Here is a 26,440-nt window from a genome sequence, read left to right on the forward strand (position 1 = left end):
AGATCCACTTGTTTGTATTTGACCAGGGGTGGCTAAGCCTGCTAAGAAGACGGGCACGAGAAGTGTGAATGCAATGATGAGATTTATCTATCCAACTGGGGTCCTCATTAGAGATAACCGTCTTGCACAAGCCACAAGACTGGAGGCTTTATATGAGACAGAAACACCATTATCCACAAACAATGCACACTGGAAGGGCACTATTTGGGTTTTGGGTAAAAAGCAATGTTGTTCCTCCTCAGAAAAGCATTTTATGAAATCATTTGATCAAATGTGTCAACTATACACGTCACTGTACACTTTTACAAATGAGCATTTGTGAGGTATTGTCTTAGGAACAGATTTTCTAGGTAAGTATATAATTATATAATGAGTACCACATTGTATAGCATGAAGCAGAACTTTGGTATTAGCGAGCTAACATTGAAGTCAGACTTCCTAGGATCATGACCATAGCTGAGTATCCAATCAGCTCATGTCACCAGGGTAACTTACTCTTCACTGCTAACCCGCCCCAGGGCAGGTTATGTTGTCTTTAAGATAAAGTGAGCGAGAAAAATCTGTCTCTTAACACGTCAAGTCAGAGAGAAAATGTCAGCTGGCCCTGGCTGTAAGGAAGTATACTTGAGCAGTCATCCTCCTTTCGTTCAGGTACTTGGGGCTCCATCTTACCATTCTGATTTCAGTATAATGACACGAAGATTCAAAGTGCGTTTTGACCCTGACGTTTATTTCTAAACATTATTTTAAGCAGAACTCAGTGTAGGGCTTTTGAATTGCAGTCCTGGGGTCCTCACCGATGGCTGACCCCTTTCTGAGTTGGAGGAGGTGTTTAAGTACAAAGGAAAATCTGAAGCTAGGGCAGGACAATCAGCTCAGCTCAGGGCTGGAGTCGAAGAGCCCTGGTTCATGACATGACATGAGCTAGTGGAAGCTATGGTGTACCGGCTGTCTGGCAGCCGTGGTGCAGCCTATCCTTCCAGCTACGCAGCCTAAGCCCAGTAAATGCAAAAAGCTGATGAATTTGATGTGGCGCTGTAGCAGAACCATGCAGGGCTAAAGCCTGAACTGACATTCCTAATTGCTACCTGCCTTCATGAGCTGAGCTAAGCTGGGAGACTTGGTTAAATGAAACTAGTATCCTCAAGAAAACCTGACTACTGACTGTTGAAATGCTTAGGTGAATGCTTTTGTGAAACCGAACAAGGACTTTTAATCCTGAAATAAGAAAAAGAGAAGCATCTCTACGTGAAAGAAAAGAAAGGGAAAATTGAGTTTTTTCATCATTGTCTGTCTAATCCAGAAGCACTGTGCAAACTAAGCCTTTATAGTAAACATTTTAATGTTGTTTTTTTTTCTTCTTCTAATTCTATATGAACAACAGGGTGAGTGATGGTTCAAGCTGTTTGTTACAGTAAACCGCTACAGTATCAGGAGTGCTGATGCGTCGACTCAGACATCTGTAATCAGTGGATTGATTTTTCTGAAACTTTGGCCCACAGTGACTCTGCTTGGGGGTTGGCCCCACTGGAGCGGCTCTCCAGGGGCACGGTGACACTGGCTATCAGATGGGGTTAATCCTGTGAGACTCGGCAGTTGTCATGTTCCCTGTGCTCTGTGACTCCTGATCGAATTGCTCCTCTGCATCATGCAGACCTCTCAGGGGTGATGATTTCACTGTTCTTCAGAGATTTCTGCCTGCCACGATCCCCCATGATGCATTGCTGATCAGTGGTGCATTTCCAGGCACACCCACTGATTGCACTTGGTCTTTGGGCAAAACAGCAGTAAACCCAAGGACCACGTCTGGAGCACAAATTGAAATTTCAATATTTCTTGCTGCTCACTTGCTCCTGTTGCTGTGCTGAACTGCTGGCATCAACTCGAATGTTTATTTCATATACTAAATTCCTCACCTCTGCCAGGTACTACTTTTGCTTATAGTATTTATCACCATCTGTTTCACATATTGTGTGCTATGTTCATATCACCTCACCTCTGTAGTGAACTTTTTGATTAAGTTTTCTGGCTTTCATTTACGTGATGTGGGAGCATATTAGGCCTTTTGGCTTTCAGCAATCTGTTTCTCTCATTTTTTAAATGCCAAGCCAAATTGGAAATTCTTTAGCAAAAAAAAAGGTGTCTACTGATTTTTTTCCTTCCATAGTCACAGCTTTTTGTTCTTTATGAAGTGAAGCAGACCGGCTGAAATCCATGTCGTTATTGTATGAAGCGCCAGGTGTCAGGGTGTTTTCTCTGCGCTATTGCGTGGTGTGGGAAGTGAGAGATGCTTCAGAGCCCAGCCGCATATCTGGTTCCCATTTGTCTTTTTTTTTTCAGTAGTGCTCTCCTGCTCATCTTCCTCTTCAGCGTAGGGGCAATGGAAAGCCCCCACCTGAGCCCTTTGTGCTCATTTGTACTACTGCTCTCAGAGACAAAACGCGAGGATGTTACACTATCGAGTGTCGGAGGAAATGTGTGCTAGCTTTCTGTCAGCCAGAGAGCCAGGACAAGGATGAGGGCAGAATTCAGTGGCTCTGGAAATCTCTCCTCACGTTTTCCATCTCGCTGTCCTGTGGACATTCGCTCAAATCAATGTAAGGCTCGGTACTATTTATGAAAGGCCCATCTCAGAGATCGCACTATTGAATTTAAGACAGAATCGACCAGGGGAGTCCCTAGGGAACTATGGTAGCTCTTCCATTTTTTCTGGATATGTCATATATTTTCACTTTGAAAGACAAAAATCGAGGCTGAGGGCAAAGGGCAGGCCGCTCTTGTAAACATGTAGTGGAGTCTGCCTGGAAAAATGTTAAAATTTTGTTCAGCAATGCCAGTGAATATATTTGCAGAGACAATGCGTCTCTGAGCCTCACCTCTTTTTAGACATGCTTCCAGCTTCTGTGCTTGCTCCTTACTCTGCAATTTAATGAGGTAGCACTTCTCAGACAAATGGTGCACACCTTGAGGGCACAGTTTACATTTGCCATGCATCCTGTTAGCCCCATTTTAGTACAAAGCGATAAACAGTTGCAATCACCCCTTCCGCATAAATGCATGTCCTGCGTGTGCGTGTTGGGTAAGGGTGGCTGTTTCAGACTTGCCGGCCTGTTCTCCTCCTGGTTCACAGTTTGGACGCTGCTGTGCATTCCGGCTGTATCGGGGAGCGCCGGTCATGGTAACTGTTCCCATGAGAGGGGTAGGAGTGTCAGAGATAATCTGACAGTGACAGACACCTCGCTGTTTTACTACCTCAGTCTGCATTAGCTGTTTAGGCACAACCCATAATGAAGATCTACAACTGAAGAAGCGTATTCTAATGAGTGTCTGAAGTGAATTGCCCCATTAGTAGCAGCTTCAGTCATCAACTGCCCTGTTTCTCATGCCCTTTCTCTCTTGCTCCACCTCCTTGGCTCAGGGACCTGTGCAGTGATAGTGCAGCACCCTCATGACGTGGTGGTGGTGGCCGGCCAACCAGTGACTCTGCCGTGCGCCATCACTGGTTACCATGGCATGGTACTGTGGGTGAAGGATGGACTGGCGCTTGGAGTGAACAGGGACCTGTCAGGTAAGTGACTCGCTGGCACCAATCAAAATGCATTGATGTGCATGATGGAAATGTGTCGTAAGATTGCGGACTTAATGCAGATTCAAACACATGCAGATTTGTAAATATCCTCATGTATGTTGCCAAGGTACTCTGTATGCCACATGCTGTTAAATTACAGGCGTAACTATTTTCTTCTCATCTGATGTGTGTTCAAAAGTGTTCTATAAAGTAGGTACTAACAATCAAGTTTGATCATTAATTAATGCAACCACTTAAGGGCTCTGGAGTTCTCCAGAGGAGCTCTACAAAGTGCTTCTCTGTTCTATACTTGTAGGACACATGGTACAAATTAATTGGCAGAAACTTAATCAAATATCACAGAACAATTAAATGAAAACTTGCAGTTAAAAGAAAACGCCTGGGTAGAAAACCACCGACAGCATAAGAGTGGTAAAACAATTTCATGCTTGCAGAAGTATGTTTCTTATGCATTTATTTTATTTTTCATGCATTTTTTAATCACTTATGATTGCTACAATGAGTTTTCTATGACAGTGTCACGCAGCCCTCTGGCCCTGTAGCTCAAGCCAACCGGTCTAGCGTGCCATATTCCACTTCCCAGAATCAGAGTCAGGTTAACATCCCTATTCAGCAATCATCCAATCAGATGGACTTATCGAGGTTCACCTGCTTCTCATTAATCCTCCTTATAAGGAATGTGTTTCTTCTATGATTTTGCGAAGCATTGCCTCTGTTTTCTAGCACATACTGAGTGGTGGCTTGGTCTGTTTAGTACTTCTGTGTTTTGGCTGGTTTTTGTATTCTTTGACTGTTTTTTTTTCTGCTTTTCCCAGTCTGTCTTTGACCCTCCTCCTGATGCTCTTTTGTCCTGGTAATCATACTGCTTCAGTTCTGATCTTGGCCTGTTATTTGACTCCGTTTTTGGATCATCTGCCTGTCAATAAAAATGTTATCTTTATTATCCGCAAGCGTCTGGCCGATCCTGCCGCTTTACAAACAGTCAGTTCTATGACAGAGAGCTTGCTATTTTAACATTATTCAGTTCACAAAACATATAAGGCCCCAATTGTTGAAATGCTGGTTAATAATTATGGTATAAAATACAAAACACCCAATATAAAAAAAAAACAACAAAAAAAAAAACTAAAATACAAGGCAAAGGGAGGAGGAAAGAACACAACACCTCACATCGGGATCCTGAACTCCCTGTGGGGTTTTCCTTGATTATATCCAATTAATCATACACTGGTGTCCGACGCTTCTTTTTTTAGCACATGCATGTGTATACCTCTAAAAAAAACTGCAAGGTTACATCTGGATTATTTTTTTTTAGGTTTCCACCTAGTATTTTCAATATTTTCTAATAGAACAGCTTTAAATAAATAAATAAATAAAATGTGTAGAGACCCATTTAACACAGCCCGTCTTATGTAATTGAGTAATAACTTGGCATCATCCAGTACTTTAATTAGTGGAATCAGCTGTGATGCATATCAGTTGGAACAATACCATGGAGTCCAGCCTTTCACAGGTAAGATATATGGTGCCCTACATATAATGGACTTCGTCTCAATTTATGCATTCGTTTCCCTGGAAAGTTTGGCTGTTTTTTTTTTTTTTTTTTAGCTCCAGCCTCGGGCAGCATTTAAATGCAGATAGAGCTATTTAAATGTGTCTTCGAAAGCTGTCCTCTCCCTTATGTTTAGTCTATCTACTTATGTCCAGTGTGTCTCAGTCAGTCCCCATACGTCCAGCCGGTCTCACCCTGGCCTGCAAAGGTTTTCAGGCAGTCAGGGGCTAATGTGCAGTGTAATGGGGCCAGCTGGTGCAGTATGGAAGACACAATCATGATATTTAACCACACATCAGACAGTGTTTTATAGTTGGTGAAGGCTGGGTTGAGGGGTGTTTTTTTTGGGGGGGGGCTCTGTTGCATTAATGTGGTTGAGCTGTTGTGAGACAAGAATTACTTTCCCCACTGTGTACATTTGCTTACTGGCAGTTCAATACGTGTTGGTCCTAATGAGTTTAGGTACTGCTGTGAAAGGCCATTCATGGTGTTTTCCTATTAACATTTGCATTGTATTGTTTTCTACTCTACTTATTAAATGGTTATTGCTTCTCTTAGGGCTTTCAGATGTACTTTACTATATATTTCACCACAGTCAGTTGGCAGGGTTTCATAGTAGTCCTTTAAACGCAAATTCCCGCTTATCAAAATCCAAAACAAGTGCTCATGCCAAGAAAATCAAATAAATAAATCATACTCTGCAGTCTTGTGTTTTTGAAGCTTCAGCGAGTTCCACTCATAAAGTGCCAGAAACAGAAGCAGCCCGGGCTGATTTGGGTGCCGCTCGGTGCGTGTCTCTTTTTATTCCATTCTTATTCTTCCAGCCCCCTCGTTCATCTGTTTATTGCTTTGATCAGCCTTCACTCAGTCAAGATTCATCCCTGTTTCTCTCCATTGATGTGCCAACGAGATGCCCACACTCTCCTTGTGGAAATAAATCTCCCCCTCCCGCCTCGCCCCTGCGCCCACGGGCAGGCTCCGCTGCTCCTCCATCAGCCCAAAGCCATTTGCGCAGGACTCGCGTTGTTCGTTCCGTGTGCTTCCTTTCATAACCCATTGTCTTAAGACTTTCGGTAAAGAAAATTGGAAAATAATTACCGTGTTGCTCGAGTTGCATCAGGAGTTCTAATAAAAGGAGTTTTCTAAATTAAACGGGTCCTTTAAAAAATAAAAAGGAACGAAAGAAAATCTCAAGGTGCATCAAATGATAAAAGTGAAACACCATTGATTTTAGATGAGGCTATCAGGGAAGTGCTAGACTGCCTGTTAGGTGCCGTCACTGATGTGTGACAACTGCATCCTCCCTAAACCAGTGCTGGTTTAGGGAGGATGCAGTTGTCACACATCAGTGACTGCACAAGTTAAGCCTCACAGCTAGCCTGCGACCATCCGCCATTACATTTTGTTGCCACCTGAAGGTGCTCTGTCTTAAGACGCCGCAGGAAGGCTTTGCAGTGTTGGGCTTTTTCCTCTTCAGTCATAGCCGGAGTCAGCAGAATGGGTAGGGGTGGGAGTGACACCACTGTTCTCTCAGCAGTATCAGAGACAGAATTGGTAGCGGTGGGAGTGACACTACTGATCTCTCAGCAGTATCAGAGACAGAATGGGTAGGGGTGGGAGTGACATTACTGATCTCTCAGCGGCTTTGCTGGCCTGCTGAATCACCTGCTGTTAATGTTATATAGGCTTACATCAAGCCATGCTTCAAAGAGAATTCCCAGAATTTCCAGAATTCATGCATTTACATTTACATTTATGGCATTTGGCAGATGCTCTTATCCAGAGTCACTTACAAAAGTGTGTGTCATTTACTAATAGGATGTATCCTAGCCAGTACAGCAGGTTAGCATTCAAGATACCATTGAACTAGATTACTGCTGAACTGCAGGGATCAATGCTGATGCCTAGAAGTGCAAAACACATATAAGCTCTATCTCAGACAACGATAAGTGCAATAACAAATGATACGCTACAATAAGTGCCAGAGTTTCAGTTAATTGACAATGGTGCAAGATCAGTGGTCATTTAAATATTCCACAAATAGATGGGTCCTCAGTCTGCACTTGAAAATTGTAATGGACTCTGCTTTCTTGACAGCTAGAGGAAGTTCGTTCCGCCATCTGGGAGTCTCGATGATTACCTTCCATGAGACTTGAAGGGTGGTGTTTCAATCCAAGCTGTACTTGAGGTTCTAAGTACTTTGTCCGTTGACATCATGTATGGAGGGGCTGGTCCATTTTTGGCTTTGTAGCTGGGTGAGCATAAAGGTTTTAAATCTGATGCATGCAACTACTGGAAGCTAACGAAGGGAGTGCAACAGTGGAGTGACGTGTGAGAACTTCAGCAGATTGAAAACCAGTCATGCAGCTGCCTTCTGGACAAGTTGTAGAGGTCTGATGGCTCTTAGAGGAAGAAGCGAGTTGCACTAGTCTAGCTTTGTGATTACAAGAGACTGCACAAGCACCTGGGCAGCTTTATATGGCAGTAGCTATTTGATTAACCATACTGAAAAGTAAGGGTGTTTTCACACTTGTCCCGAATACTTGAGTCTGCACTCAGGACTGATTTTGTGCTTGTTTGAAGGAGGGGCTCATTATACTTGTTTGCTTTTACACACAATAACTTTATCCGAACTATGGCTCGATTGCGTACGGCACTTTTCCATACGTCACTTTTCTGCATGTTATATTTTCCTGGGATACAAACACTCAGGTGGCAAGGAACAGGATGGATGGAATTTCACCATGCAGACGCACCTGCGAACAAGGAGCCGTTCTCGTATGAGAAGATTTTTGCTGCATTGTATGTATACACATGACTGCGGGTGCGGATGGATTCCACCCTTGCTGTGACTGCTCTAGAGCTCGACAAACGCGAACCTCAGACTACGGGGTTTCAGAAGGACCAGAGATCAGTACCCTGAAACACTTCTGGGCTTGAAAACTGCTTTCACACTTAACCAAACGTATCGAACTTGCAGAGCAAGTGGACCTGGCTCTCGTATGAAAACGCCCTAATATGAAGGATAGGATTTAGATTTGGACTAGACATAAACCAAAGTCCACCAACACTATATATTTCCTGTGTCACATTTAGGCTAATCCTCTGTGTTTAGAATCAGAGACTGGAGAATCTGAAGATTTGTCTAGGTTCTTTTGTGTTCTTGGTGAATGGGGTAGAGGACGTCTGACATGCATACTAACAGATGGGCTGTGGTCTCTAAATGCTGTAAACTTGTCCTATAAAGTGAACCTTGTCTGAGCATGATTACAAGGTAGGTGTTTCAAATAAAGTGCTCAGTGAGTGTGTATTAAATCAGCAATTTCCTTGGGAGATGCAAGAATGCATGTACAGTAGTGCCTGTACAAACGTGTATATGCTGTGTGTGTGTGTGTGTGTGTGTGTGTGTGTGTGTGTGTGTCTTTACTTTGTCTCTATGACTGTTGACCTACTTGAACAGAAATGTTTACTCTTCTCACTCCATTACCTCCTATCCTCATTGGAAGTATCTGAAGACAGCCAAGGACAACCTTGTGGGTCTGTTTGTTAAGGGAAGTGTTAGCTGTGTTGTCTTGATCTGTAACATTGCCATAAATAAGCTTTGAGGCATGCCACTAGAGCAGAAATGCCTCAGATGATACCTTTCAGACTACTGAAGTCGTTCTTCAGTAATTTAATAAATCCTGAATAATATGAGAAAACACCATTTAATGGCCTTACAACTGAGCTGAGGTTTGATAACTATGTTCATGTGTTTATAGCACTGTTGAGTTTGTTGTGTTCATTATCTGTAAATATCGGTAAACATGTCCTTATAGAAATTCCAAAAACTTGTTTTGGGTAAGATGAAAGGTTAAGACGTTGTCTATGTTGCCTGTAAAGCAGTTCATCCTTCTCACAGTTTATCCGCGCTACGATGTGGTTGGCGACCACAGCAAAGGCGAATACCACCTCCTGATCCAGAGGACGGAGCTCGCAGACGACGGGACGTTTGAGTGCCAGGGCATCCAAGCTGCCATCCGGTCACGGCCTGCCCGTCTGACCGTGCTGGGTGAGCTGAACCTCAAGCGCCACGCCACCTCCTATCAACCTTCTGACCTATCAACCCATTGGCCCATGCACACACACGTTTATAGTAACAGCCAAATGCCATGGCAACTGCCTGGCAGCCAGCAAGAACAAATAAAGGAAGCACTCCCTGTTTTGTTGTAATTATGGGGTAAGTGCTGAACAGACATTTGATTCAGATAAATGTGGAACATTTTCAGATCAGGGCTAATCAGCTGTAGTAAAAGACCTCAGATATGTTTTCCATCTCCTGTGAATCCCAATCAATGATGCTCTGATGCAAATGTACTGCATCAGATGTGCCTCTCGGCAGGCCGAAGGATGGTGGCTTATTATCATTATTGATCTCTCCTCCTTGTTAAAACCATGATATATTCCAGGGGTATCAGTTCATTATTCTAGGTCCTGAGCACCAGTGTTTTGGCCAAGTAATCTAAAGCTGGTTACTTAGAGGAAAGTGAAGATGTTGGTAATTTCAGGTCCATTAAAATGATTAATTATAGATGAGAGGGCAACCATTTGTTTTTATTTTTATTTTTTTATTTTTTCCTCTGGTCTGGTGGCAGGAGAGACAAATCATCAGGCCCCCATGGGCACAGCCATTAGCCTGACATTTAATCCCAGGCAAACTGGCTAACTTCTTAAAAGTTGCATACAAAGCCACAATCTGGCTCCAGAGTGAAGTAATGAAGTTAATGTATGGGTGGTGTCACAATCAATCCCCCACTGTCACTCCCCTACCCCAGAGGGCAGTGGGCTGTGACCACTATCTTTGCTCTCTCTGTGTCTCTCTCTCTGTCTCTCTCTCTCTCTCTGTCTCTCCTCCCTCCTTCTCTTTCTATCTATCTCATTCTTTCTCTATCTGTCTTTATCTCTATCTCTCAAGGCTCAGCATTCTTTTAAAACCTGATTGGATCACTGCAGGTGAAGTCTCAGCCTGCTCTCTTGCTCCTTCTCGTTTCCTGTCTGTTCTCTAACTTTGAAGGGCTGTGTTTTGGACTGGGTTTGGGGTACTTCTGATATTCCAGCACCTTGGCTGGATAATTCAGTGATGAGTTTAATCAGCAGTGTTGCGGTCTGAAGTGTTGAAAGCATCCATGGCTGGAGCTTGGCCTGGCCTAAGCGCTGAAGCATTCTTGCCCCTCGTCGTCTCTGGGCGTTTAATGAAAGGCAAAGTGCCGTACTGCACTGTTGCACTACCAGCCCTGAACAATCCTGAATCCAAACACGACGGCGAGGCTTCAGTTTACACTCCATCCAGTCAACAGCAGGTAGCTGCGCCAGCCAGGGCCCCGGCGGGGAGGGACGTAGCCACCCCACTTGATTGACATTTGAACCTCGCACCTCTTAGGGAGAGCTGCGGAGGTGCTCGGCCGGCGCGGCCACTGAATAAGGCATGAGGCAGCGCGGGAGCCCAATCCAGAACCTGGGCCCCCGAGGCTAATTAGATCCCGGGAAATCCCTTCTGGCTTCCATGCTGCAGAACCAGTAAGGCAACAGTGGAATCAGCCCCAGACTGCCAAAGGGCACTGTTGTATAAAAGAGTCTATAGAGGAAGAAGGCAGAACTTGGAACAACTCCCAGCTGAGGTCGTGCATTGCAACTTAGTCTAAGGAGTGAGCAACGGAGCAGAAGCAGAGAGTGTCTCTTCTGAAGCTGTAATGAGAAGCTATGAAAAGTTTGTAAACCTCTCCACTTTTGTTTTTTGCAGTATCCCCATGACTAGTACTGTAAACAGCCAATGACATCCCAGTCCTCAGTCTGTGACCCATGGTGCAAATTATTGCTGTGTGAAAATGAAAAATAAAAGATGAAAATGAAAGCCCACCGTTTCAGTGGCGGTATCTTCAAATCTTGGCCATAACAAAACTGTCTAAAGTCATCCTCAGTAACAGAGTTTGACTTCAAAATATTCAAAGGTTGGCAATCACTAGCACAGTTACACTGAGATACAAAGACTTAAACTGGCACAAAGAAACTTTAATCTCGAGTTGAGCACATGAGACTCTTGGGGAATAAAGATTTGTATGAAATGTGAAGCCCCATACTGGGTATGCTGAATTCCAGTATGTCCTTAAATCGGGTCGCAATGTCATCTGGTTAAGTACGTGTTGAACACAAAGTGTTAACATGCACAGACGTTTGGGTGACCCAGCACTAATAAAAGAGAACCCAATGCACATTTTTTTCTTTTAAAGCCAAATTGGTAATCCTGAAAGTCATTGGGATTGGCCACAATACTGCCTCTGAGAATGACAAAGGTGTGAGAACTCCTCACTCGGGAAAGTTTTCTTCCCCTCACATTTTTAATTTTTAGGAGAGAAGGAGAGTTTTCCCCTTTGCAGCAAGCCAATATTTACAGCAGTGAACATCCTCTCACCCCATTCTCCCTCATGTTAATGTTAGACTAATGTTAGACTGCCTCCAGCTTGGCACACCAGACAGAGATTGGACTGGACAGAGCAAACAGTGAAGTGCAAAAATGGAAGACAGAGCGAGTCGGAGATGGAGTTGGAGCTGAACCTGGACACCGCTCCCTTTTCCACCGCTTTCCTCTACTTAAGGAGCTGTTCGCGCCACCCCAGCGTTTGAAGGCTAGCTGCTTTAGATGCCGCGCCTGGCCATATGCGCATACGCCACGCGATCGTAATCTTTCGTAAATCATGACAGTCTGGAACAGCTGGTCCACGTTCCTTGAATGCCACACTTTGTTGGACAGGCAGCGAGCGTGCAGGAACATCTGCGGCTCCGCTCCTTTCCCACGCAAACCCAGGCTGTCGCAGATCGGCCCATCGTGACGGCAACTTTTGGTTGGACCCCGTTCCCGGGCTCTCCTCTTTTAATAACTCCCCTCATGGTCGGCGGCAACCCCTCCTCCCAGTCCTCGAATCGCAAGTTTGTCTATATTTGTCTCCTTTGAAATCATAAAGTATCGCCGCAAAATAACATTATATTTGAATCAAGGGAGGTGGGGGGGTTGATATGGCGTTGGAGGTGCCGGTGGAAGTGGTGGGGGTTGTAGGGAGAGGGAGAAGAGGATAGCGAGCTGTCAGCAGGCTCTCTCCTCCACTATCGCTGTTATTCCGACACTGTCACAGTAAGTTGCGAGCGGCGGGGTAGGAACCAGATGAGAGCCGAGCACAGTGTCTCACCGGTGAGATCATGCCGGAGGGACTTTGGGGCCAGTGGGCCACAACTGCTAGCCGTGTCTGAGCACATGCTGCGGCTCACATTTGCACTTAGCCAGCTACAGTATCTAAAGCAGTCTGGCCTTAAAACGAGGTGGTGAAAAGCTTCTGTTTGGAGGCAGGATCATTCAATTAAGACTTGTCCTAGAAAAACACGACAGACAGAGTGCTGTTACGCGACTTACCCACACGCAACAAGGCCGTATTGGCATTGAATGTGTGGGTTACCAAGGTCTCTGCCAGCTTCTGAGTGAATATAAAATGAAAGATAGTGTGTTTGAATCCACTCCCCAGTCTTAAATAGCCATAATCATTTCAAGGAAATGTCTTTTTCTCCTATTTAGGACCGGGGTAAATTGAGTACTCCGTATGTCCGAAAATATGTGGACACCCCTCAGGTTCAGGTGTTCCAGTCACAACCATTGCTAACAGGTTTATAAAATCGAGCACACCGCTATGCAATCTCCAAACACAAACATGGGCAGTAGAGTTGGTCATAGAGATGAAGAGCTCAGTGACATTAAACGCGGCACTGCCAGGATGCTGCCTTTTCCACAAGTCAGTTTGTGCAAATTCTGCCCTGCTACATCTGCCCAGGTCAACTTTAAGCACGATTATTGTGAAATCGAAGGATTCTAGGAGCAACAACAGCTGAGCCACTGAGCAGTAGACCACGCAAGCTCACAGAGCAGGGCCTCCAAGCGCTGAAGCACATGGTGCATAAAAATCACCTCTCCTGTTGCATCACTCACTAGAATTCCAAACTGCCGCTGGAAGCAACATCAACACGGCGACCTTGCATTGAGAGCTTCGTGAAATGGGTTTCCATGGCTGAGTAGCTGCACACAAGCCTAAGATCGCTCTGTGCAATGCCAAGCATCAGCTAGAGTGGTGTGAAGCACTGGACTCTTGAGCAATGTTTTCTGGACTGATGAATCATGCTTCACTACCTGGCCGTTTGATGGATGAATCTAGATTTGGTGGATGCCAGAGGAATGCTACCTACCAGAAAGTATAGAGATAACTTTAATGCTTGGTGGGAAGGGACAACATCTGGGGCTGTTTTTCAGGGTTTGGGCTTACAACTTTGTGGTAAATTTGCAGCATGGTTATGCTACAAAGCATGGTTGACAAGTTTGGTGTTGAGGAACTCCAGTGACCTGCAGAGAGCCTTTGGGATGACCTGGAATGCTTATCCCAACATTCTCGTGCCTGAGCTCAGAAATGCTCTTTTGCCTGAACAGGCAGGAATTCCCAGAAACACTCCAAATTATTGTAAAAAGCCTCTGTAGATGAGTGAAGGCTGTTATAGCCCCAAAGATAGAGCCAATGAAATACTAATGCCTACTGTTCTAAAATGAAGCATCCCATTCATATAGCTCAAATTGCTGCGATAGTATGGTGTCTACATATTGTTTGGCCATACATTGTATTTCATAGTTAGAACTGCTGTATTATGTTAAGATATAACAGTAAGACCTATCCTACACCTTTCAGTCTTGCAAATGTTGCAAGATCTACGGCAATATCTATGGCGGGCCCAAAATGCCCAAAGGTGTGGCGCCTCACTTGGTGCACATCAGCTGCAGTGGCCCGTGCCTTCTTTGACGAAGACGAAAGGCACCACGTGCCGTGTGCTCTCTGAGACGTGTCCTTGCTAATGCCTTTATTTCTGCCTTAGCCCTGCATCCTCTATGAAGCCCCACATCTTATTCTTCATGCAAATGTGTCCACGCTCGCAGCAGCAATGTCAGGAGGTTCCCATATTCCGTATTTCATTATTTCATTTGTAAAGCTTTGCGATTTTGAATTTGCTTTCTTTTATAAGCTATGAAGCCATTTCTACTCTTAAGTAGCACTGGAGTGCAATCGTGTTCCAGAAATACTCATATTTCTCATGTCTTGGTATTGTGCTGTATCAGTTTTCAGTGGCCACTAATCAGTCAGGAAGCACCACAACTCACTGGATGTGTTTTCTTTGAAGTTCCGGCAACGTGATTGAAATGACCAAAGAAAGATAGATAAAAATTCATTCATCGACGCTGCTACCAACAATGATATCATAAATTATGAAACACTGTCAAATACGTTACAGGCATCTGCTTGTCTGTTTCATGTTCTGATTATTATTCTTACTATAAAGCAGTTCTCTATCTCTCCCTCTCTCTCTCTCTCTCTCTCTCTCTCTCTCTCTTTCCCTCCCTCCCTCTCTCATTAGAATGTTGTGTCATCAAGATGCCCTTTTTCCTGTACAGAAAAGCGCTGCTTTGTATTTTCAGGTGTAAGATTTGCAGGCACAAACTGACCCTTTGTGGGGACTCTGAAAGCATTAGCTCTCTGACTGCCATTATGTTTAGGCTGCAATTAACCAGGCAACAGCGGCCTTCATGACAGACTGGTTCCATTTGCCTGGTTCCTCTGCGCTCTCTGTATATTGCACAGGTTCTCACTGCGTTTATCATACCTCCCACCTGAGCAGGACTTGCATGTTGTTGTTGGGGGGGGGGGGGTGCTCTCGTCATGACTACCGTGAGCTCATCCTGCTGGTAGAGAGGGCTAATTATCATGGGTTGCAGGATGCTGTGGGCCACGGCAACTGAGCCCACGACCAAAGTGATTAATCCTCTCAGCCACCTATTCCTGTGAGAAAGACATCTCCAGATCTAAGACCGGATCCAGGTACATTAGAAAATAGGTCACATTTCCCCGAGCGCCCCTTTCTCTCTGTTTTCCAAAATGAAATTGCTCCATTTTTCTCCTTGCTCCAGCCCCCCCTCCTCCCCAGACAGACTCGAACGAGTGAGGGAAATGTCCCAGGGGCCTCATGTATCAAGAGGGCAGAGAGAAAAGTAATTCGGCGACATGGAGCCAGGCTTTGGTTAGGGAGTGTCGGAGTGTTTCTGGAGCTCTGAACAGCAATTAAATCGGGGGCGATTAATTCAGTCCGTTGACCTGCTAGAGAGAGATCTATTGACTGGGCATGTTAAATCACCAATTTGGAGCCATTAGACTGAGGCATATTTGCAAACGTGGCTGTAATGATGATGGGTAAGTTGATTAAGGCACTGTCAGGCTTTAGAGAAATGGATTTAGAGGGTTGATCTCCCTTGGATTATCACCATATGAAGAAGCACACTATAGATGTTGTCTTGACCTGCTGGGGTTTTGGTGCGTCATCCAACAGCAGCGGTCGATGTAACCATGAGACACTGTTTTCTTTTTTCCTAGTGTACACTTTGTTTTCCTCTTTTGAAATAATCGTTTTTTAGAACACTGATAACTCGGTGTGCTTGCCTCTCAGCTCTTTGCTCTCTATCTTTCTTCTGCTCCAAAAGGCAGCCTTGACAGGAAGATCGCAGACGGCACTGCGATATTTATGGTGGCAGCCGCGTGGAGAGCTGTTCATTCGCTTTCAGCACCGTACGGGTTCTCGGGTTGGAGGGCGACTTGATTGGTTCCGGTGAAGTAATCTGGGCTAATAAATCAGCTCTGGCTTTGCTCACAGATGAGCGCGTAGAACAAGGCCGAGCCTCCGAACGCCGCAGGGCTGCTGAGAGAGATGAGAGCGAAGGTCAGCGCTGTGAATGCACTTCTCAACTTTTCGGCGTCATTCCCGAAGTCACCGCACACAAACAGAGGTCGTTCGTTACGGCCCAGCTGTAAACACCTCACTTGTGCTTCTTTCTAGCTCCCAAGCCTTAATTGTTCTTGCAATTTGATTGGTTGCAGGCAACACACCAATTAATTGCTCATCGGTAACTTGCCCAGAACTGGGAGCTGGGTATCGGGGAGCTCAGTTCCCCTCCTAATGAACTCTTTCGTAATCTTTGTATGTCTCCTCCTCTCCTTAATAGCTCTCCCATTGGAGCCCTTGACACCCCTCTCTGTCCCCCTACCTCTTTCTCTGTCTCTCTTGAGTAGTCAGGATGTGCCAGCTGCTTGCCGCCTTTGATTTAGGCTTGCCCTAGATATGCTCTCTAATGAGCCGAGCGCTCAATCAATAATTCACCCGCGTTTGAATGGAAACCAGGGTGATCAGAGCAGCCTAAAGAGAGGGGCCCAATCAGTGCTATTCAGGAACCTACATTTTGCCCCCCCCCCCCCCCCGCTCATCCTTTGAGGTCTTTCTCTTTCTCTCTTTCTCTCTTTCTCTCTTTCTTTATTTTTCTTTCAGCCTGACTTTTTTTTTTTTCCTTATTCTTTTTCTTTTTCTGTCTCACGCGAGATAATGGACCGGCACCCTGTACACCGCACGCGCAATCCTCTCTGCACGAACTTTGAAGATTCCTTTTGCCATACGCAGTACGATCTAATAAATATAACATCATCCCATTCCGCAGTTCCTCCTGATGACCCCGTGATCGCTGGCGCCCCGGTGGTGAGCCTAAGGGCGGGTAACCCGCTGAACCTGACATGCCATGCCGACAACGCCAAACCAGCCGCCTCCATCATCTGGACCCGGAACGGAGAAGTGCTCAACGGAGCTATGTACTCGAAGGTACCGCTCCAGCCCACATTTCGCTAAGAACAACACGTTATGTACACAGAGCATGGAACTGGCTGCATGTTGAGCTTTGCACCACTCCAATCTATGCAATAAGTTGCAACTGCATAGAAGAAAACTTGATGTAAGGTAATGGATCTAAAAAATATCAGCTGTGAAAGTGCAGTCAGTGCAATATGCACACACATATACACACGTACTAGGCGTGCATAGCTGATGAGGGACTTCCGTCCGAAATGACTAATTTCTCCCGACACCTTTTGTACTTCACTGCAATTCGCACCGTCCCTCCCTCATATGTGTGTGTGTGTGTGTGTGTGTGTGTGTGTGTGTGTGTGTGTGTGTGTGTATATATATATATATATATATATATATATATATATATATATATATATATATATATATATATATATATATATATATAAATAATATGGTGTATATATATTACAAATTTTATCACATCACAAGTTGCCTGCCTACTTGTAATGTAAATACAGAATGCACTACCCACACTGCAGAGAAACATTACTATTTTATAAAGCAACCATCTCCGCACGCCTGCACATCTTCAAAAAGGTTGGCACTGTCAATTTAATGACAAGTAATTTTTAATTTAATCCTCAGGGCAAACTGCAGCTCGAATACTCTGCTTTAAATATGACAAAAAAAGAAGACATTCCAGAGCTCTCAATTATGGATGTGTTCCTGGGCAATTTGCTCACTTTGTCAGCTCTGGGTAGGAAATTGAGAGAAGCATGGCGGTGTGTTTGAGCGAGCGTTCCCCCGATGATGGGAGGTTGTAATCTACTTATTTGTGGTGAGGCTCACCCTTCGGAAACCCACTAGAGAGACAGCCTGCTCATTAATTATCCGGCCCTCATTTAGACATAAGCAAACTAGCCACAGGTTACCGCCGCTTAACGGGAACATTTGCTTTCCAATCCAATCAGCCAGACGGGAGCCACTTTCAAAACGTTTCAGAAATGATGGAGCACCTTAATGAGGAGGAAACGCCTGGCAAAGCAATTAGCCTGAATGATAGTTTGGGCAGTGTCTTGTAAATCAAGTAAGCACTTGGAGAAGGGATAAAAGGGATCGTTCCTTTTTTTTTTAAACAGAATGCTGAAATAGCATGGAAGCTTTTGATGACAAAATGTCTGTTTTGGTTTGGAACCATCTAAGGAGATATTTTTTAACATAATTGAGAATTGATAAATGTTTTATGATTTGGTAACTTTGCTCATCAGTTGTCCTTCTAAATGAAGAAACATGAAAGTGGGAAAAACGGCATTCAAACGACAAAAAATGGCGCTCATTTAAAATTGGGAGAGTTTATAGTGGTATTTCTTCCTTTAGGATAGAAATTTTCCCAGCCACACTTTATTGCTTGATTTGATTAAATCTGGGTGTGAAACTGCTGCGGCTTAGGGGAAGCAGGCTGTTATAGATGAAGTCAATATCCTCGAAGAATCGGCCCTGTTCTTTATTTATTTTCTTTTGGGTCACCCTGAGAGCTTGAGCAATAGTGTTCCCACACAGACACTTCACTCTAAATTAGACGGTATCCAATGAGGTATGAAAATCCTAGTATCTCCCCACTCTCCTTACAATAAGAAGGGGTCATGACTAAAAACCACTGTTCATCTATAATCGCTGATGACTTTAAATTGTGCCTGCAATTTTGTCTTATGTTTTAGTGTAATTTTAAAACTCGACAGTTCTAATATCAGATTAAGGCAAGCGATTCAGTGATCCCGGGTTGTACTCTTGTTCTGAGTTTAGTGTTCTGCACATCATAGTGCATCTGCCCAGCCAAAACTAGTAAATACCCAAAGGCCTCGTGCGTATTGCACGGGGCCGAAAGTCAGATGTCTGCGGAGGGGCACACTCTCTGTTGGTGTTTTCTTCTTCATTGTGCCCTTGGCACACTGTGCTTCGGAAGCCCAGTAACAGGGAGGCTGATTCCCTCGAAGCAATTTGATGACACGTCTGTGCAATGGGTCTCTGATCTCTGTTCCGGGGGAGCGTGAGGGAATGGCAGATCAAATGCGTTCTGACACTTTCTCGCCTCACCCGCCCGCGTGCTGTTTTGAATGAGCTCTTGTTGTTTCTCCTGCAGATGCTGCAGAAGGATGGGCGGATGGAGAGCACGGTCAGCACGCTCTTCATCTCGGCGGCGAACGTTGAGAGCGGCCAGCGCATCACCTGCCGCGCCTCCAACAAAGCGGCGCCCAATGGCAAAGAGGCCACCGTCACTATCGATGTTCAGCGTGAGTGGCTCTCTGGGCTAGCACATTAGCATAGCATAGCGCTCTTTGTTTTTTCCCGCACTTCTTCTTCAATAAATAATTCAGAAGTGCACTGCCCCACATTCTCAGCCAAATTTATACATGTATGTGTGTGTGTATGTGTTTGTGCTTGTGTTTGTGTGTGTGTGTGTGTGTGTATGTGTGTGTGTGTATGTGTGTGTGTGTGTATGTGTGTGTGTGTGTATGTGTGTGTGTTTGTGCGTGTGCGTGTGCGTGTGTGTGTGTGTGTGTGTGTGTGTGTGTGTGTGTGTGTGTGTATACACTTCACTGGCCACTTTATTAGGTACACCTTGCTAGAACCGGGTTGAATCCCATTTTGGAAGCATTACTCAGAGACTTTGGTCCATATTGACACGATGGTTGTCATGTTCAAGAAAACAGTTTGAAATGATTTGAGCTTTGTGACATGGCGCATTTTCCTGTTGGAATAGCCATCAGAAGATGGGCACACTGTTGTCATAAAGAGATGGACATGGTCAGCAACAACACTCAGGTTGTAGGCTGTGGCATTTAAACAATGCTCAATTATTACCAAGGGCTCCAAAGTGTGACAAGAAAAAATGTCCCCCACGCCATTACACTACCAGTCTGAACCATACAAGGCAGGATGAATCCATGCTTTCATTTTGTTTATGCCAAATTCTGACCCTACCATCCAAATACCGAAGCAGAAATCAAGACATATCAAGACCAGGCAATAATTTTCCAATTTTCTATTGTCAAATTTTGCTGAGCCTTTGTCAATTCAAGCCTCAGTTGCCCATTTCTAGCTAACAGGAGTGGAACATGCTGTGGCCTTCTGCTGCTGTAGCCCAGCTATGTCAAGGTTTGACACATTTGCCTTCAGAAGTTCTTCTGTATACCTCAGTTGCAACGAGTAGTTATTTGAGTTATCTTTCTATAAGCTTGAACCAGTCTGCCCATTCTCTTCTGACCTCTGGCATAAACAAGGCTTTTTTGCCCAGAGAACTGCTGCTCATTGGATATTTTCTCTTTTGCGGACCACTCTCTGTAAACCCTAGAGATGGCATGAAAACTTCCAGTAGATCAGCAGTTTCTGAAATACCCAAACTATCCCATCTATCACCACATTCAAAGACACATAAAGCACCTTTTTCCCATTCTGAGGCTTGGTTTGGACTTCAGCAGGTCATCTTGACCATATCTACATTCCTATAGGCATTGAGTTGCTGCTGCCATGTGATTGGCTGATTAGATATTTGTGTGAACATGCAGTTGAACAGCTGTACCAAATAAAGTGGCCGGTGTGTGTATGTGTGTATGTGTGTGTGTGTGTTTCATATACCCAAATGCTGTCTATAAATGTTGACGTGCTCATTGTGGGTGTTAAGTCAGTGTATTAATGTATCACTCACCAAGGACACGTTACCTGATGTTGGAGGGAGGATCATTTGCATTTATATAACTTCAGCTGTCAGTAAACATTCATCTCTAAATATGATAAGTGGGGCAAAATGTACCTGATTTCTATTAGGAAATCATAACCAAATGAAACATTTTGAACAAAGCATGTTTCAATTGTCATGGACCTTTCAAACATGTTTAGTATGTCTAATATAGCATAAAATAGTGTTTAGGAAGCCATTACTTTTGACAGCTCTAGTATTCCGGGCTGTAAATTCTGCTTTATTGTCCTGCAGGGTTGTGTGTGGTCACAGGTAAGTAAGAGCCAAAACTGAGAGTGGTTCACCTGGCAGTGCAAGTAGGGCCAGGTGCTAGGAATACCAGGATCCTGGATTCAATTTCAATTCCCAAAGTGTCATACTGATATATACTGTTATATCAGTGTGTGTGTGTGTGTGTGTGTGTGTGTATATATATATACTTATATATATATATATAAGTAAGTTACTCTGGATGAGAGGCACATGCACTGGAATAGAGTTGCAATAAACTCTAAACCCCTCCCCTTCTAACAGGGTGCATGGATCCTCAAGTATGCTTTTTTTTTTAACTCAGATTTTTACCTTGGGTTTTAAATTCACTCATGTGCAGATAAATGAGGCTTATCATGAAAAATAAAGCCAGTCTGGCTACATGTGCTATCTTGAGATTAGCTTTCCAATTACCGCTTGTGTGCACTCTCTCTCTCTGAATACCTGAAGCTGTGTCTTGTGATGTTGGGATTCATTAACTCTGAGACATAAGTACATTTTTGGCAGAGTTTTAACTGCAACAGGTAAATATGCTTAGCTCAGTTGCAGGAGGACTGGGGTGGTGGCACAAGGGTGTAGTCTGAAGTAGGAACCACACTGGACACCTCAGGCAGACCTGTTTGGGTGCACCAGCAAGAAAAACTGGTGTTTGGTGAATAGGTAACTGTGGAGTGTTGCAAGGTGCCCCCGGCCTCCCTCCGCCCCCTTGGTCGAGATCCTCGTTCTCCCCCCCCATGCGTGTGCACATTCCTGTCAGACCTCCATGCCACTGTTAATGGTGGGCAGGTGCTAGATCGGGCGCCACTCTTGCATTGTGGGAAACTGAGGAGACCTGCGGGCATGATCAAATTGAGAAACATGAAACAACTAATGGGCTTCATTAGGCAGACATGAGGAAGCGCTGGCCTCTCAGCGACGGCTGCCTCATTACCGATCCCTTTATATAGCTTTTTCTTTTTGTAATAGACCTCCCTCCTGCATGTGTTGCGTTCGCATCAAAGTCTGTTATTCACCACGTATTCGATCACGCTGATATTTGTCACCGCTCTACCGAATAACGAAGAGCAAATAAAGTTGTACTGTGCAGCTCTGTTGCGTGTCGCGGGCATCCCACGTAGGTGCACTGCTTTGTACTGTGTCCCACGCTAGGCTGGTTCTCTCCACGGAACCGACAGCAAACAATCATTTATAAGCCCTTCATCCGTTCTTCCCCTGACAGTGCCCAGAATCTACAGTACTCATCTCTCAGGGACTGCAACCAGAACCCTCATGGACGCTGAAGTTAATACTGTGAGCTGAATCTTTCCGGTCAGATTTATTACCTGTTGTCTGCTTTAGTACCTACCGCTTACACTCACATAATCCCCTACTACACTGAGATGAAATACTGTTATAGATCACTTTTGATTATTTCTACAGAATGCTGGGCGTTACAGATAAATGTGGTGTACCTTCCACTCACTGAGCCAATTTAATATCAGCACCACCCATCACAAATGAACCAGTAAAATGCTGGCATATGCTTTTAATATTTTTTGCTTCATTTGCATTTTCTGTGTTCTAAAGGTCATCGCTGCCTTCCAAACTGCACTCAGTACATTTCCTCCATTAACCCTTATTAAATTACTTTTTTTTTTTCAGTAGAACACATTTTCTAGGATTAGAATGTTAACCGAACGCTCTTCCAGAGCTTGTGGGAGACTGTTCAACAGCGCTCAGAGGATTTGTGAGACTGCTCTCCCCCACCCCCATAGATGCTCTTGTTGCACCTCGGGTTCCGCTCGTCCCACGTGTCATCTGCCAGAGCGTTCTCATTCTCTCAGCCCCTGCGAACTTAATCGTGGGTGGGGGTGGAGGGGGGTGGGTGTGGGTTGGGAGGTAAACAGTCAGGATCGATGGCCGGCAGCGCCACGTTCTGCTCCCGTACCTCTGCGTGGTGGATGAGAGCAGCATCGGAACACTGCGGTTTCGCTGGGAGTAATTAACAGCCAAATGCAAAGGCGAAAGCACAGCATGACAGAGCCCCGGGCGACTTGCACGTTCTCGGCAGCCGCCATGCCTCATCTCCCGGATGGAGAGGAGGTGACGAGGGGCGCCTCATCAAGCCAGAGGAACGGCTCCCCTGGCCCCTCCACCCCCGAGAACCCCCTCACAAAAATAGACTCCTGTCTCCGCGGTCACAAGAGCCACCACTCTGTTAACAAGTTCACACTTTGCTCCACTCTTTATTTGTCTGCCTTTGTGTAAATTGGCTTATAAAGTGGTTTCTAAAAAGAAGTTGTAATTGGTCTTGAGGAAGATTCAGAGACCTAACATCTTCCCTGAGTATTGCAGCAATGTTGTTAAAAGAATGAAAAAAAAAAAAGGAAAACAACATGACTTTTATTGTGTATTTGGACAGGAAAACAGAGGCATATATTCCATTTCTCATAAATTGCCCCTGAGTTTTGTTGTTCTTACAATCACAAAAAATCCATTGAAAGTGTATAAGCGCCTTGGGGACACAAATGAATGGCTCCTGTACACTTGATCCTTTCGCTGTTTTTTAGTACCCCCCCCCCCACCCCCCATCACATTGTATTATGCTTAACACTTTCCATTACTGTCACTGCCAGCACACATTACAGTTTGCAGTGTCTAATTCAGAAAGCCTGCAGGTGTGTTCTCCAATGATGAAGCCCCTCACCACAGGGTGCTATGAATGAAGCAGCTGGCTCAGGTACAATCGTATTTTCTGCAACTGAAGGCGGTTGATTGTTAATGAGAAATCGCACGCTGTCGACTGCTGTTGTCATTGGGCCTCTAATCGCATTCAAACCTTTAGGAGCTGGTAGACCTGCTTGCCATATTTTCAGGAGTGTGAAAGAAGGAAATAAGATTTTTCATGAGAGGGGTCTCCACCCTGTAGCTTCTAAACCACAACATTTAAAATTGTAGTCATTTGTGAAAGTTATTAACATATTTTTTTTTCCCATGGTACAAAAAGCAGTGTTTCAGTTCCTGTAACTTTCAGTCTGTATCATCTAATCAACTTGTAGTGGCATCAGATAGCTTTATATTAGTCATTAGAGAAGGCTGAAGGCTTGCGAGACATAATAAACATGAGACATAAATATATGTATAAATAATTATAATTATAATTTATTATATATATTAACATATTATATGTATAATAAAGAACAGGCTAAAATGCTACTCCTTTTTACAGGTTAGGTTAACTACTATGTTTAAGAAATTTGCTTTGTGAATAGCATTTCACCCTCTTTAAAAATATCTTAAAGGAAACTGCCCGTTCAGCTCAATAACTTGAGAAGAACACGAAGACAAACAACAACCAAAGCATTTTAAAATTGATTTAGTGAGGACTGACTCTCATAACTGAGGCCAGATGTAAGGAACCTATGACTCACTACTGAGTAGCTTCTGAAAGGTTTCATCCTTGAGCAGCTCACACACAAGGCAACTCTGGAGATCCCTGATTTAAGTAGAAATGCAGAGATGCCTGCTAGCTTCTACCTTTCTTACTATTTACTTGAAAGATGCTACTGGCGTAGCTGCCCTAGATAACGCTTAACACCCACTAATACACTCATGTCAATGGTACACCCAGACCCGTAAAATAAATATCGACTCAGACTTGAAATTAGTTTCCTGTCAGCGCACTATCCTGGTTTAGACTCATATAATTGGAAAATCAAACTGAAGCAGCAGATACAATGACAATGTCTCCCTCTTCTCTCTAGTGGTTAGTACTTTATACAACTCTGTACACGAGGCAGCCTTGACTCGGTGCTCTTCGCCAGCTCAGTGGGGGAATAAAAACGTAATCAATTTCAGGATTCTTACTCAAGTGAAAGAGTTGTCTTCTCTTTGGAGGTCATATGAAAAGCACCTTGTCCGTCCTGAGGAGCATCACAGCCTGTTACGAGAAGCTGTAGAGCAGATGTGCCTAATAAAGTGATGAGTTGTTCAGGCCTGTCCAACAACCCTCATCTCTTCAGTGTTGAGTGATTGCGGCAGGTGCTCCACAGGTGGAGAGGCCTCGTCTGACACCATCACTCTGACTGAATCGGTAAATGAACAGAAGCTTTATCGGCAAGAAAAAAAGGCAGTAAAGCTTGAATAAAGAATCCTCTGTGGCCATCTGATGTAGGATCAGATATGGAGTCTGGTGTGGGGTCTGTGAATAACCGGTGCGCTGCCTGTTTCATGATAATGTTTCGGTAGTTCTCATCTTTCACCGTGGGTCTCTGCTTTGTTGTGTCTGAAGGTTATGATTAAAGTCACCTCACTGTGTTTCAGAAGGACAGCTCAATAGCTTTAGCAGGTGGGCCTTATCCTCTCACATGGAGACCCACACTATCAAAAAACACCTTAGGCATGCCTTTCACTTAGTCGTTCATTAGCCTTCACCAAAATTTTGAACAAGATTTATAGAGACATTATACCCCCTTTGTCCATTTTCCACTCCGCTTGGATGTTCTTGTCCCAAGCTAATGTTAGTTAAGGTCTGGTTCATTTCTGTGAAAGCCATCAGAAAAAGTTCTGACAGTTGAATATCTCGCCTGATTCAGGTACATTTAGACACCATTTGTTTACATTGTATAATCAATGTGTTTGTTACTTTCAGCAAGCACTCTCTTTAATCACAGGGGCTTTAAAAGTTATTTAAATTCTAATTTGGCAATTAGCAGGCAAGGAACAAGTCCAGTTAATCTTAATGCAGAGTAGCTCCTATTACAGAGAAAATTAATTATCAAGCCATTTCTGTTTTTTAAATGACTTGTTAGGTTTTGTTCTTTTACCTCCAAAGAACATTTCTGATGAATGTTTCATTAGCAGTTGTGTGTGAGAGAGGGGATGTGCTTGTTTTTGTGTGTGTGTGTGTGTGTGTGTGTGTGTGTGTGTCTGTCTGTCTGTGTGCTGGGGTTGCTCAACGCTGACATGGTCCTCTGTCTCATGCAGACCTCCCTTTGGTGAATCTCTCAGTGGAGCCACAGCCTATTTTGGAAGGCAATCTGGTCAGGTTCCACTGCTCTGCCAAGGCTAATCCACCTGTCACTCATTACAGGTGAGTGCACACAGATGTATATTCACACACACAGACACACACACACACACACACACACACACACACACACCTAGGTATGTAAGGTATGTGATCAAGGATTCTCTCTCACTCTTTCTCACTATCTGTGCGCTGTCTCTCTCTCTCTCTCTCTCTCTCTCTCTCTCTCTCTCTCTCTCTCTCTCTCGCTCGCTGTCTCTTGCTCTCCTACACTACCTTTTATCAGTGCCTTCACTGCACACATTTTGTCTTCCACCATTTTTGCCAGGGAGCACGCATTTCCTCTTTCATCATAAGCAGTGGTATCAGAGCCAGGATCCATTTAAAACAGGAGAACAGCCTCAACCCCCCCCCCCCCCAGGAACTCATAGCTCCCTCTCTCCCTTCCAATGCAGTTATTGATTATTAATGAAAGAGAAGCAGGGGTGACATGTCGGCCTGCGGGACTCTCCCTAGCCTGACTGCCTACGTCCCGCAAGGCTGCTT

At 44.4% G+C, this 26,440-nt stretch overlaps 1 protein-coding gene across 1 annotated transcript in view; it reads left to right on the plus strand.

Moving 5' to 3' along the window:
- The window catches only part of kirrel3a (kirre like nephrin family adhesion molecule 3a), a 102,118-nt gene that overhangs the window by 61,795 nt on the left and 13,883 nt on the right, over positions 1–26,440 (plus strand). The window contains exons 2-6 of the mRNA XM_027015469.3: positions 3,419–3,568; positions 9,043–9,192; positions 16,738–16,895; positions 19,021–19,171; positions 25,852–25,957. Of these exons, the coding sequence (XP_026871270.3) occupies positions 3,419–3,568; positions 9,043–9,192; positions 16,738–16,895; positions 19,021–19,171; positions 25,852–25,957 (715 nt within the window). The remainder of the gene's footprint in view (positions 1–3,418; positions 3,569–9,042; positions 9,193–16,737; positions 16,896–19,020; positions 19,172–25,851; positions 25,958–26,440) is intronic.

The sequence above is a fragment of the Electrophorus electricus genome, chromosome 19 (genome assembly GCF_041902795.1).
Source record: "Electrophorus electricus isolate QZ-2024a chromosome 19, ASM4190279v1, whole genome shotgun sequence".
Taxonomy (NCBI): Eukaryota; Metazoa; Chordata; class Actinopteri; order Gymnotiformes; family Gymnotidae; genus Electrophorus; species Electrophorus electricus.